The sequence below is a fragment of the Pogoniulus pusillus genome, unplaced genomic scaffold, assembly GCF_015220805.1.
Source record: "Pogoniulus pusillus isolate bPogPus1 unplaced genomic scaffold, bPogPus1.pri scaffold_150_arrow_ctg1, whole genome shotgun sequence".
In the NCBI taxonomy this organism is placed as follows: Eukaryota; Metazoa; Chordata; class Aves; order Piciformes; family Lybiidae; genus Pogoniulus; species Pogoniulus pusillus.
Window position 1 is genome coordinate 20,981 of NW_026974583.1, and position 12,576 is coordinate 33,556.

General features: G+C 55.4%; 1 protein-coding gene across 1 annotated transcript in view; it reads right to left on the reverse strand.

The window, feature by feature from the left end:
• Window positions 1–12,576, reverse strand: part of LOC135173938 (tenascin-X-like) — a gene marked incomplete at both ends in the record, with an annotated part of 66,698 nt that overhangs the window by 20,821 nt on the left and 33,301 nt on the right. Inside the window, 5 exon segments of the mRNA XM_064141150.1 lie at window positions 181–474; window positions 2,590–2,883; window positions 5,014–5,301; window positions 7,881–8,174; window positions 9,948–10,241. Of these exon segments, the coding sequence (XP_063997220.1) occupies window positions 181–474; window positions 2,590–2,883; window positions 5,014–5,301; window positions 7,881–8,174; window positions 9,948–10,241 (1,464 nt within the window).

Genomic DNA, 12,576 nt, shown 5'->3' on the forward strand with positions numbered 1-12,576 from the left:
AGCCAGGCAGGGCCCTGCAGCCTCCCACACCTTTCTGCCTCCATGCACAGAGGCAGCCCCGAGGCAGCAGAGAGCAGCTGTGGCCTGCAGCCAGCAATGGCAAGGCAGGCAGCAGAGGCCCTGCCCAAGCTGCTGCCCAGAGCCAAGCCCTGCGGCAGAGAGTGCCCAGAGCAGCCTCACCTGTGACAGCGTCGGTGGAGACAGGGCCCAGGCGCTGGCGGCCCCACAGCCCGTACAGGTTGAACTTGTAGCGGCGGGACGGGGACAGCCCAGGCACGCTCACCGTGCGCGAACCCCCGTCCACGGGCAGCACCTGGGGCTGGCCTTGCCCATCCCTGTACTGCACCGTGAAGGAGTCAAAGGTGCCCTCGGGGACGCTCCACTCCAGCTGCACCGACTCGGGGCCCACCTGGGAGGCCCTCAGCTCGCCCAGCACTGGCTTCTCTGTTGGTTCCTCAGCTTCTGGAGCTGCAGCTGCAGCAGAGAGGGGACACAAAGTGCAGGATGTCATCTTCCATCTGCCACTCTATCCCTGCATCCATTGGAGCCTTCATCCACCCAGTACTGACATCTTCTATGCACTTGTGCCATGACACACAGCCATGGGAACAGGAATCAGGAGATGAGAGATGAAGAAAGGGAAGCAAAGTGGAGTGAAGTGAAGCAAAGGAAAGCACAGCAGAAAGAAGAGGAAAGAAGCAAAGAGAAGCAAAAGGTAAAGAAGGGAGGAAAATGAAAGTTAAGGAAAGAGAAGCAAAGCAAAGAGAAGCCCAAAGAGAATCATAGAATGGTTTAGGTTGGAATGGACCTCAAAGCTCATCCAGTTCCTACCCCTGCCATAGGCAGGGACAGCTCCCACTAGAACAAGTCACTCAAGGCCTCTTCCACCCTGGTCTCGAATATCTCCAGCTAGGGAGCATCCACATCCTCCCCAGACAACCTGCTCCAGTGTAAGACAAGAGAAGTGCAGGGAAGCAAAGAGAAGGGGAGGTCAGGGGAGGGCAGGAAAGGTGAGGGGAGGTTCGACGTGGTGAAGACAGGAGAGAAGAGGCAAGGGGAGGTGAGGGAAGGGGAATAGAGGCAAGGCGAGGGGAGGCGACAGGAGGCAAGGTGAGGCAAGAGGAGGAGAGGGGAGGCAAGGCAAGGGGAGGGAAGTGGAGGCGAGGGGATGCGAGGGAAGGGGAGACAAAGGGAGGGAAGGCAAAGTGAGTGGAGGGGTGTTGTGGAGGGCCCATAGGCCCAAAAGAGGATTGCTTATGCCTTGCCTTGCCTGGACATGTTTTTCTGCCAGGACCCCTGGTTGTAAACAGGTTGTGTAAACCACACACACCCAGCTCGTGTCTCCCTGGGGTAAGCCCATGTGATCTCCATATTTGGGAGAGTCCAGGCAAGAGATTCTGCCTATGATGGTAAGGTTTGGCTAATTCCCAACCTGATTGGTCACTCTAGTGGCCAAAAAGGCCATTAATCTCAGCCCCCAGTCAATGGGTAGGGATGCACAGGCAAACACCTGCTCTCTGACCCTATCCCAGCTCAGCTCTCTGACCCCCACTGCAGCACTCAGTCAGTCGGACCTCCACGCTCGGATGCCATTGCACAGCTCCCCTGCTCAGAGGCTCACAGCTCATGCTTTGGCCCAATCGTATCTCACCTGCCTGTGTGCCTTAGGTGCAGAGCTCATTTAAGCCTGCACATATATATATAAGGAGCCTATAGCCTTCTAAGCCAGCTGTGCACAGCTGCAAGCTGTATTGCTATCAGGACCTGATCCTGCATCATTGATTGACATACAGGGCTCAGACTCCCAGCAGCTGAGCACACTCCGCATGCTCGCCGCTTATTGCCTGGTAAAAGCCACTGCTGCTGAGAGAACCAGGATCAGGCTTTGGATGGTCTGCACACACACACACGGCCTGCTAGCTGTGAAGAACTGGCCAGAGACAGCAGGGACATTCTCCTGCTCCTCAAACCCTGCCAGCTGAGAAGTCCTGGACATAGCATCCAGAAGGAGCCAGCAGCACCAAAGGTAGAGATCATCCCTCGCCAGAAGAACAAAGGTCAGAAAACTTTCCCCTCAGGCTGGGAAGATTTATCCTCTCCCCTCAAGCAGGGAAGATTCCAGCCTCTGAGTCCACAGGCAGAGACCCCCTGGAGAATTGGACACTAGGCACAGGCTGTGACACAGCCCCAGAGGGTGATTAATAACTGATAAGAATCATGAGTAAAAGCATCGATACCTCTGTAGATATCTGTTCTCTCTGCCATAGAGCAGAAAGAGTTTCAGCCTGCTCTGCTGGGCACATAGCATAAAGATCCCAAATGGCATTGAGCTGCAGGGAAACTCCTCTCTCTGTTTATAGTTTGAATGTTTGCTGGTTAAAGAACCAATTCCCTGTGCATATCTTGTCCTAAACTGCTTTCATAACTGTGGACTGAACATTATATTAATATACAGTGGTTGGGAGTGGCAGAGTTCAGAATATTGAATTTAATAAATTATATTTTTATATAAAATTTATATCACCTCACATAAATTTCTCTCCTCTGGCAGATAGGCGCAGGAACAGAGAGTGCCCAGAGCAGCCTCACCTGTGACAGCGTCGGTGGAGACAGGGCCCAGGCGCTGGCGGCCCCACAGCCCGTACAGGTTGAACTTGTAGCGGCGGGACGGGGACAGCCCAGGCACGCTCACCGTGCGCGAACCCCCGTCCACGGGCAGCACCTGGGGCTGGCCTTGCCCATCCCTGTACTGCACCGTGAAGGAGTCAAAGGTGCCCTCGGGGACGCTCCACTCCAGCTGCACCGACTCGGGGCCCACCTGGGAGGCCCTCAGCTCACCCAGCACTGGCTTCTCTGTTGGTTCCTCAGCTTCTGGAGCTGCAGCTGCAGCAGAGAGGGGACACAAAGTGCAGGATGTCAACTTCCATCTGCCACTCCATCCACACATCTTTTTAAGCCTTCATTCACCCAATACTGACATCTTACATGCACTTGTGCCATGACACACACCCCTGTGAACAGGAATCAGGAGATGAGAGATGAAGAAAGGGAAGCAATGTGGAGTGATGTGAAGCAAAGGGAGGCACAGGAAAAATAAGTGGAAAGAAGCAAAGAGAAGCAAAATGTGAAGAAGGGAAGAAAAAGAAAGGCAAGGGAAGAGAAGTAAAGCAAAGAGAAGACCAAAGAGAATCATAGAATGGTTTAGGTTGGAATGGACCTCAAAGCTCATCCAGTTCCAACTCCTGCCATAGGCAGGGACAGCTCCCACTAGAACAAATCACTCAAGGCCTCTTCCAACCTTGCCTTTAACACATCATCTAGGGAGCATCCACAAACTCCCCAGACAACCTGCTCCAGTGTAAGACAAGAGAAGTGCAGGGAAGCAAAAGCAGGCAAGGTGAGAGCAGGTGAGGGGAGGTGAGGAGCTGAAGGGAGGGGAAGGGTGGCACTGGGAGGGCACAGGAGCATGGGCAGGTGAGGAGAGGCAAGGGGAGGCGAGGAGAAGCGAGGGGAGAGGAGGGAAGGGGAGGGGAGGGGAGAGAAAGGGAGGCAAGGGGAGGTGAGGCGAGAGGAGAGGAAGCGAGGTGAGGGAAGGCAAGCGGAGGGGAGGGGAGATGATGGGAGGTGAGGGGAGGCAAAGGACAGTGAAGCTGGGCAAGGGGAGGCAAGGGGAGGCGAGGGGAGGCGAGGGGAGGCGAGGGGAGGCGAGGGGAGGCGAGGGAGAGCGAGGGAGAGCGAGGGAGGGAGAGGGAGGGAGAGGGAGGGAGAGGGAGGGAGAGGGAGGGAGAGGGAGGGAGAGGGAGGGAGAGGGAGGGAGAGGGAGGGAGAGGGAGGGAGAGGGAGGGAGAGGGAGGGAGAGGGAGGGAGAGGGGAGGAGAGGGGAGGAGAGGGGAGGAGAGGGGAGGAGGGGGGAGGGAGAGGGAGGGAGAGGGAGGGAGAGGGAGGGAGAGGGAGGGAGAGGGAGGGAGAGGGAGGGAGAGGGAGAGAGAGAGGGGAGGAGAGGGGAGAAGAGGGGAGGAGGAGGGAGGAGGGGGGAGGAGGGGGGAGGAGGGAAGAGGAGGGGGGAGGCGAGGGGAAGGGATAGAAGAGGCAAGGGGAGGTGAGGGAGAGTGAGGGGAGGCATGGGGAGGTGATGCAAGGGGAGGGGAGGTGAGGCGATGCGAGGGGAAGGGAGATGACGGGCGACGAGTTGAGGCGAGGCAAGGGGAGACGATGGAAGGAGAGGGGAGGTGAAGCAAGGGGAGGTGAGGGGAGATAATGTCAAGGGAGGGGAAGCAAGGGGAGATGAGGGGAAGGAAGGGGAGGTGAGGGGAGGCGAGGGGAGGGAATGTGAAGGGAGAGGAGTGGAGAGAAAGAGAGGAGAGGTGAGGGAAGGCAAGACACATGGAGGCGATGCCAGGTGAGGCAATGGGAGATGAGGGGAGGCGAGAGGAGGAGATACGAGGGGAGCTGGGAAGGGGAAGGGAAAGGGAGGGAAGGGGAGAGCAGGCAAGGAGAGGCAAGACAGGCTGGTGAGGGCAGGCAAGGAGAGGTGACAGAAGCAAATGAAAGAGAAGTCATGAGAAGAGAAGCAGAGCAAAGCAAAGGGAAAGGAAGTGAAGTGTAGAGTAGAGAATAAAAGAGAAGTAAAGAGGAGAGAAGTGAATTGATGGAAGGAGAAAAGAAGAGAGGGGAAGGAGAGGAATAAGAGTTTGATGGATCAGAGAGAAGAGGAGAAGGGAAAGAAGCTGAGCAGCAGTGGCAGAGAAGGCAGAAGAGAGTGAAGCAGAGGGTGAAGGTGAGAAGAAGCAGGATGAGGGCAGAGCTAAGCTGCAGGTGAGAATCCATCCACGCAGCCAGGCAGGGCCCTGCAGCCTCCCACACCTTTCTGCCTCCATGCACAGCGGCAGCCCCAAGGCAGCTCAGAGCAGCTGTGGCCTGCAGCCAGCAGGGGCAAGGCAGGCAGCAGAGGCCCTGCCCAAGCTGCTGCCCAGAGCCAAGCCCTGCGGCAGAGAGTGCCCAGAGCAGCCTCACCTGTGACAGCGTCGGTGGAGACAGGGCCCAGGCGCTGGCGGCCCCACAGCCCGTACAGGTTGAACTTGTAGCGGCGGGACGGGGACAGCCCAGGCACGCTCACCGTGCGCGAACCCCCGTCCACGGGCAGCACCTGGGGCTGGCCTTGCCCATCCCTGTACTGCACCGTGAAGGAGTCAAAGGTGCCCTCGGGGACGCTCCACTCCAGCTGCACCGACTCGGGGCCCACCTGGGAGGCCCTCAGCTCGCCCAGCACTGGCTTCTGTGTTGGTTCCTCAGCTTCTGGAGCTGCAGCTGCAGCAGAGAGGGGACACAAAGTGCAGGATGTCAACTTCCATCTGCCACTCCATCCATCCATCCATCCATTTGAGCCTTCATCCACCCAGTACTGACATCTTCCATGCACTTGTGCCATGACACACAGCCATGTGAACAGGAATCAAGAGGTGAGAGATGAAGCAAAGGGAAGCAAAGTGGACTGAAGGGAAGCAAAGGGAATCACAGCAAAAAGAAGTGGAAAGAAGCAAAGAGAAGCAAAAGGTAATGAAGGGAAGAAAAAGAAAGGGAAGGAAAGGGAAGCAAAGCAAAGAGAAGACCAAAGAGAATCATAGAATGGTTTAGGAAGGAAGGGGACTCAATGCCTATCGAGTTCCCACCCCTGCCATAGGCAGGGACAGCTCCCACTAGAACAAGTCACTCAAGGACTCTTCCAATCTTGTCTTGAATACCTCCAGTTAGGGAGCATCCATAGCTTCCCTGGACAACCTGTTCAGTGTAAGACAAGAGGAGTGGAGGGAAGCAAAGAGAAGGGGAGGCAGGAAAGGCGAGGGGAGGTGAGGGCAAGCGAGAGCAGTCAAGGAGACGTGAGGGGAGGCAAAGGCAACGCGAGGCAAGGGAAGGGGAAGACAGGCAAGGTGGGGGAATGTCATGGAGGGCCTGAAGGCCCATTAGAGGCTTGCTTATGCCTTGCCTTGCCTGGACATGTTTTTCTGCCAGGACTCCTGGTTGTAAACAGGTTGTGCAAGCCCACACACACCCAGCTCGTGTCTCCCAGGGACAAGCCCATGTGATCTCCATATTTGGGAGAGTCCAGGCAAGAGCCTTCTGCCTATGATGGTAAGATTTGGCTGACTGCCAACCTGATTGGTCACTCCAATGTCCAAGAGACCATTAATCTCGGCCCACAGTCAATAAATAGTGGTGCACAGGTAAACAACCTGCTCTGGCCCTACCCGCAGATCAGCTCAGCTCGGACCCCATTGCAACACCCTGCTGCTCTGACTCACCTACATGGCTCAGACACTGCTCTGACCCCCACTGCAGCGCTCAGCCGCTTAGACCCCCACGCTCGGACACCATTGCACAGCTCCAATGCTCAGAGGCTCAGACCCTCATGGTTTGACCCAATCGCAGCTCACCTGCCTGTGTACCTTAGCTGCAGAGCTCATTTAAGCCTGCACATATATATGTAAGGAGCCTATGGTCTCCTAAGCCAGCTGTGCACAGCTGCATGCTATGGCGCTATCAGGACCTGATCCTGCATTGCTTTACCTACGGAGCTGAGACTCCCAGCAGCTGTGCACACTTTGCATGTGTGCTGCCTATCGCTGCCTGGTAACAGCCACTGCCACTGAGAGAACCAGGAAGCAGACTCTGGATTGCCTGCACACACACAGCCTGCTAGCTGCGAGAACCGTGCCAGAGACAGCACAGATATTCTCCTGCTCCTGAAATCCTGCCAGCTGAGAAGTCCTGGACACAGCATCCAGAAGGAGACAGCAGCACCAAGGTAGAGATCATCCCTCACCAGGAGAGCAAAGGTCAGAAACCTTTCCCCAGAGACTGGGAAGATTTATCCTCTCCCCTCAAGTCAGGAAGATTCCAGCCTCGGAGTCCACAGGCAGAGACGCTGGAGAATTGGACACTGGGCACAGGCTGTGACACAGCCCCAGAGGGTAATTAATAATAGACAAAGAGTTGTGAGTTAAAGCTTCAATACCTCTGTGATATCTGTTTCCTCTGCCATAGAGCAGAAGGAGTTCCAGCCTGCCCTGCTGGGCAAAGAGCATAAAGATCCCAAGCGGCATTGAGCTGCAGGCAAACTCCTCTCTCTGTTTATAGTTTGAATGTTTGAGGTTGATTAACAAATTCTTGTACCTATTTTATCCTGAATTGTTTCCATGACTGTGTACGACCTTTAATATAAATATCCAGGGGTTGGGGGAGGTGAGAGTTCAAAATATTGAATTTAATAAATCTATATTTTTATATGAAATTGATATTGCCCCAATTAATTTCTCTCCTCTGCTAATAGGCATAGGTACAGAGAATCCTCCTCTGCACCAAGGGGAGAGGGGGAGAGGGGAGACAAGGAGGGGAGGTGAGGGGAGGTGAGAGGAGCAAATGAAAGTGAAGTCATGAGAAGAGAAGCAGAGAAAAGCAAAGGGAAAGGAAGCAAAGTGCAGAGTAGAGAATCAAAGAGAAGAGGAGAGAAGTGAATTGATGAAAGGAGAAGAGAAGAGAGGTGAAGGAGAGGAATAAGAGTTTGATGGCGCAGAGAGAAGAGGAGAAGGGAAAGAAGCTGAGCAGCAGTGGCAGAGAAGGCAGAAGAGAGTGAAGCAGAGGGTGAAGGTGAGAAGCAGCAGGATGAGGGCAGAGCAAAGCCGCAGGTGAGAATCCATCCACGCAGCCAGGCAGGGCCCTGCAGCCTCCCACACCTTTCTGCCTCCATGCACAGAGGCAGCCCCAAGGCAGCTCAGAGCAGCTGTGGCCTGCAGCCAGCAGGGGCAAGGCAGGCAGCAGAGGCCCTGCCCAAGCTGCTGCCCAGAGCCAAGCCCTGCGGCAGAGAGTGCCCAGAGCAGCCTCACCTGTGACAGCGTCGGTGGAGACAGGGCCCAGGCGCTGGCGGCCCCACAGCCCGTACAGGTTGAACTTGTAGCGGCGGGACGGGGACAGCCCAGGCACGCTCACCGTGCACGAACCCCCGTCCACGGGCAGCACCTGGGGCTGGCCTTGCCCATCCCTGTACTGCACCGTGAAGGAGTCAAAGGTGCCCTCGGGGACGCTCCACTCCAGCTGCACCGACTCGGGGCCCACCTGGGAGGCCCTCAGCTCGCCCAGCACTGGCTTCTCTGTTGGTTCCTCAGCTTCTGGAGCTGCAGCTGCAGCAGAGAGGGGACACAAAGTGCAGGATGTCAACTTCCATCTGCCACTCTGTCCCTGCATCCATACCTCCATTTCAGCCTTCATCCACCCAGTACAGCCATTTACATACAGCTACCCCATACTACAGACTCATGTTAAGAGAAATGTAGAGATGAGAGATGAAAGGAAACAAAGTGGAGTGAGGCACAGAGAAGAGAAGCAGAGTGAAGAAAAGGAACTTTAAGCAAAACATAGCAAAGTGAAGAGAATCAAAATGAAGTGAAGGGAAGTGAGAGAAGAAGCAAAGTGAGAAGAGAAGAGAAGAGACGAGAGGAGAGGAGAGGAGAGGAGAGGAGAGGAGAGGAGAGGAGAGGAGAGGAGAGGAGAGGAGAGGAGAGGAGAGGAGAGGAGAGGAGAGGAGAGGAGAGGAGAGGAGAGGAGAGGAGAGGAGAGGAGAGGAGAGGAGAGGAGAGGAGAGGAGAGGAGAGGAGAGGAGAGGAGAGGGGACGGGAAGGGACGAGAAGGGACAAGAAGAGGGGAGGCGAGAAGAGGCGAGACAGGGCGAGACGGGGAGAGAAGGGGCGAGAAGGGGCGAGAAGGGGCGAGAAGGGGCGAGAAGGGACGAGAAGGGGCGAGAAGGGGCGAGACGGGGCGAGACGGCGCGAGAAGAGGCGAGAAGGGGCGAGAAGGGGTGAAAAAGGGGCGAGAAGGGGTGAGATGGGGCGAGAAGAGGCGAGAAGGGACGAGAAGGGGCGAGAAGGGGCGAGAAGGGGCGAGAAGGGGCGAGAAGGGGCGAGAAGGGGCGAGAAGGGGCGAGAAGGAGCGAGATGGGGCGAGATGGGGCGAGATGGGGCGAGATGGGGCGAGATGGGGCGAGAAGAGACGAGAAGGGACGAGAAGGGACGAGAAGGGGCGAGATGGGGCGAAATGGGGCGAGACGGGGCGAGACGGGGCGAGAAGGGACGACAAGGGGCGAGACGGGATGAGAAGGGACGGGACGAGATGAGACGAGACGAGGCGAGGTGAGGTGAGGCGAGAAGAGGCGAGACGAGAAGAGACGCAAGGAGAAGCAGAGGGAAGCAAAGACAAGGGGAGACAAAGGAAGGGAGCCAATGAGTCATCAACCATTCAGACAATTGTCAATCTCTTTGTCCATTGGTGTCCTTCCAGGCCTCCTCATAGTTGTCCTCCCATCGGTGTGTGAGATGGAGAAGGAGAAGGGGAAGGTGGTGGAGGAGGGGAAGGTGATGGAGGAGGGGAAGGAGGGGGATGAAGGAGAAGGGGGAAGAGGAGGAGAAGGGGGAAAAGAAGGAGAAGGGGGAGGGGAAGAAGAGGAAGGGGGAAGAGAAGGAGAGGAAGGAGAAGGAAGACAGAGAAAGGGAGGAAGAAGGAGATGTAGAAGGAAGAGAGAGAAGGGGAAGAAGAAGGACAAGGAGAAAGAGGGGAAGGAGGTAGGAAAAGATTACAAGGAAAAGGAGTTTAAATTCAGTTCTTCGTGCATCCCTGCACCCTCCCTGCCTGTCAGTCACCCAAAGACATATCACCTAATCCCATTACCCACACCCCCACCCACCCATCCATGCATCCACGCATGTCTCCATGTATCCATCAGGGCAGGATCCCTTCCATCTATCTCCCCTCGCACACCTCCATGCACAGAGGCAGCCCCAAAGCAGCAGCAGAGCAGCTGCGCCCTGCAGCCAGCAGGGGCAAGGCAGGCAGCAGAGGCCCTGCCCAAGCTGCTGCCCAGAGCCAAGCCCTGCGGCAGAGAGTGCCCAGAGCAGCCTCACCTGTGACAGCGTCGGTGGAGACAGGGCCCAGGCGCTGGCGGCCCCACAGCCCGTACAGGTTGAACTTGTAGCGGCGGGACGGGGACAGCCCAGGCACGCTCACCGTGCGCGAACCCCCGTCCACGGGCAGCACCTGGGGCTGGCCTTGCCCATCCCTGTACTGCACCGTGAAGGAGTCAAAGGTGCCCTCGGGGACGCTCCACTCCAGCTGCACCGACTCGGGGCCCACCTGGGAGGCCCTCAGCTCGCCCAGCACTGGCTTCTCTGTTGGTTCCTCAGCTTCTGGAGCTGCAGCTGCAGCAGAGAGGGGACACAAAGTGCAGGATGGGAACTTCCATCTGCCACTCTGTCCCTGCATCCATTTGAGCCTTCATCCACCCAGTACTGACATCTTCCATGCACTTGTGCCATGACACACAGCCATGGGAATAGGAATCAAGAGATGAGAGATGAAGAAAGGGAAGCAAAGTGGAGTGAAGAAAAGCAAACAGAAGCACAGCAAAAAGAAGTGGAAAGAAGCAAAGAGAAGCAAAAGGTAATGAAGGGAAGAAAAAGAAAGGGAAGGAAAGGGAAGCAAAGCAAAGAGAAGACCAAAGAGAATCATAGAATGGTTTAGGAAGGAAGGGGACTCAATGCCTATCGAGTTCCCACCCCTGCCATAGGCAGGGACAGCTCCCACTAGAACAAGTCACTCAAGGACTCTTCCAATCTTGTCTTGAATACCTCCAGTTAGGGAGCATCCATAGCTTCCCTGGACAACCTGTTCAGTGTAAGACAAGAGGAGTGGAGGGAAGCAAAGAGAAGGGGAGGCAGGAAAGGCGAGGGGAGGTGAGGGCAAGCGAGAGCAGTCAAGGAGACGTGAGGGGAGGCAAAGGCAACGCGAGGCAAGGGAAGGGGAAGACAGGCAAGGTGGGGGAATGTCATGGAGGGCCTGAAGGCCCATTAGAGGCTTGCTTATGCCTTGCCTTGCCTGGACATGTTTTTCTGCCAGGACTCCTGGTTGTAAACAGGTTGTGCAAGCCCACACACACCCAGCTCGTGTCTCCCAGGGACAAGCCCATGTGATCTCCATATTTGGGAGAGTCCAGGCAAGAGCCTTCTGCCTATGATGGTAAGATTTGGCTGACTGCCAACCTGATTGGTCACTCCAATGTCCAAGAGACCATTAATCTCGGCCCACAGTCAATAAATAGTGGTGCACAGGTAAACAACCTGCTCTGGCCCTACCCGCAGATCAGCTCAGCTCGGACCCCATTGCAACACCCTGCTGCTCTGACTCACCTACATGGCTCAGACACTGCTCTGACCCCCACTGCAGCGCTCAGCCGCTTAGACCCCCACGCTCGGACACCATTGCACAGCTCCAATGCTCAGAGGCTCAGACCCTCATGGTTTGACCCAATCGCAGCTCACCTGCCTGTGTACCTTAGCTGCAGAGCTCATTTAAGCCTGCACATATATATGTAAGGAGCCTATGGTCTCCTAAGCCAGCTGTGCACAGCTGCATGCTATGGCGCTATCAGGACCTGATCCTGCATTGCTTTACCTACGGAGCTGAGACTCCCAGCAGCTGTGCACACTTTGCATGTGTGCTGCCTATCGCTGCCTGGTAACAGCCACTGCCACTGAGAGAACCAGGAAGCAGACTCTGGATTGCCTGCACACACACAGCCTGCTAGCTGCGAGAACCGTGCCAGAGACAGCACAGATATTCTCCTGCTCCTGAAATCCTGCCAGCTGAGAAGTCCTGGACACAGCATCCAGAAGGAGACAGCAGCACCAAGGTAGAGATCATCCCTCACCAGGAGAGCAAAGGTCAGAAACCTTTCCCCAGAGACTGGGAAGATTTATCCTCTCCCCTCAAGTCAGGAAGATTCCAGCCTCGGAGTCCACAGGCAGAGACGCTGGAGAATTGGACACTGGGCACAGGCTGTGACACAGCCCCAGAGGGTAATTAATAATAGACAAAGAGTTGTGAGTTAAAGCTTCAATACCTCTGTGATATCTGTTTCCTCTGCCATAGAGCAGAAGGAGTTCCAGCCTGCCCTGCTGGGCAAAGAGCATAAAGATCCCAAGCGGCATTGAGCTGCAGGCAAACTCCTCTCTCTGTTTATAGTTTGAATGTTTGAGGTTGATTAACAAATTCTTGTACCTATTTTATCCTGAATTGTTTCCATGACTGTGTACGACCTTTAATATAAATATCCAGGGGTTGGGGGAGGTGAGAGTTCAAAATATTGAATTTAATAAATCTATATTTTTATATGAAATTGATATTGCCCCAATTAATTTCTCTCCTCTGCTAATAGGCATAGGTACAGAGAATCCTCCTCTGCACCAAGGGGAGAGGGGGAGAGGGGAGACAAGGAGGGGAGGTGAGGGGAGGTGAGAGGAGCAAATGAAAGTGAAGTCATGAGAAGAGAAGCAGAGAAAAGCAAAGGGAAAGGAAGCAAAGTGCAGAGTAGAGAATCAAAGAGAAGAGGAGAGAAGTGAATTGATGAAAGGAGAAGAGAAGAGAGGTGAAGGAGAGGAATAAGAGTTTGATGGCGCAGAGAGAAGAGGAGAAGGGAAAGAAGCTGAGCAGCAGTGGCAGAGAAGGCAGAAGAGAGTGAAGCAGAGGGTGAAGGTG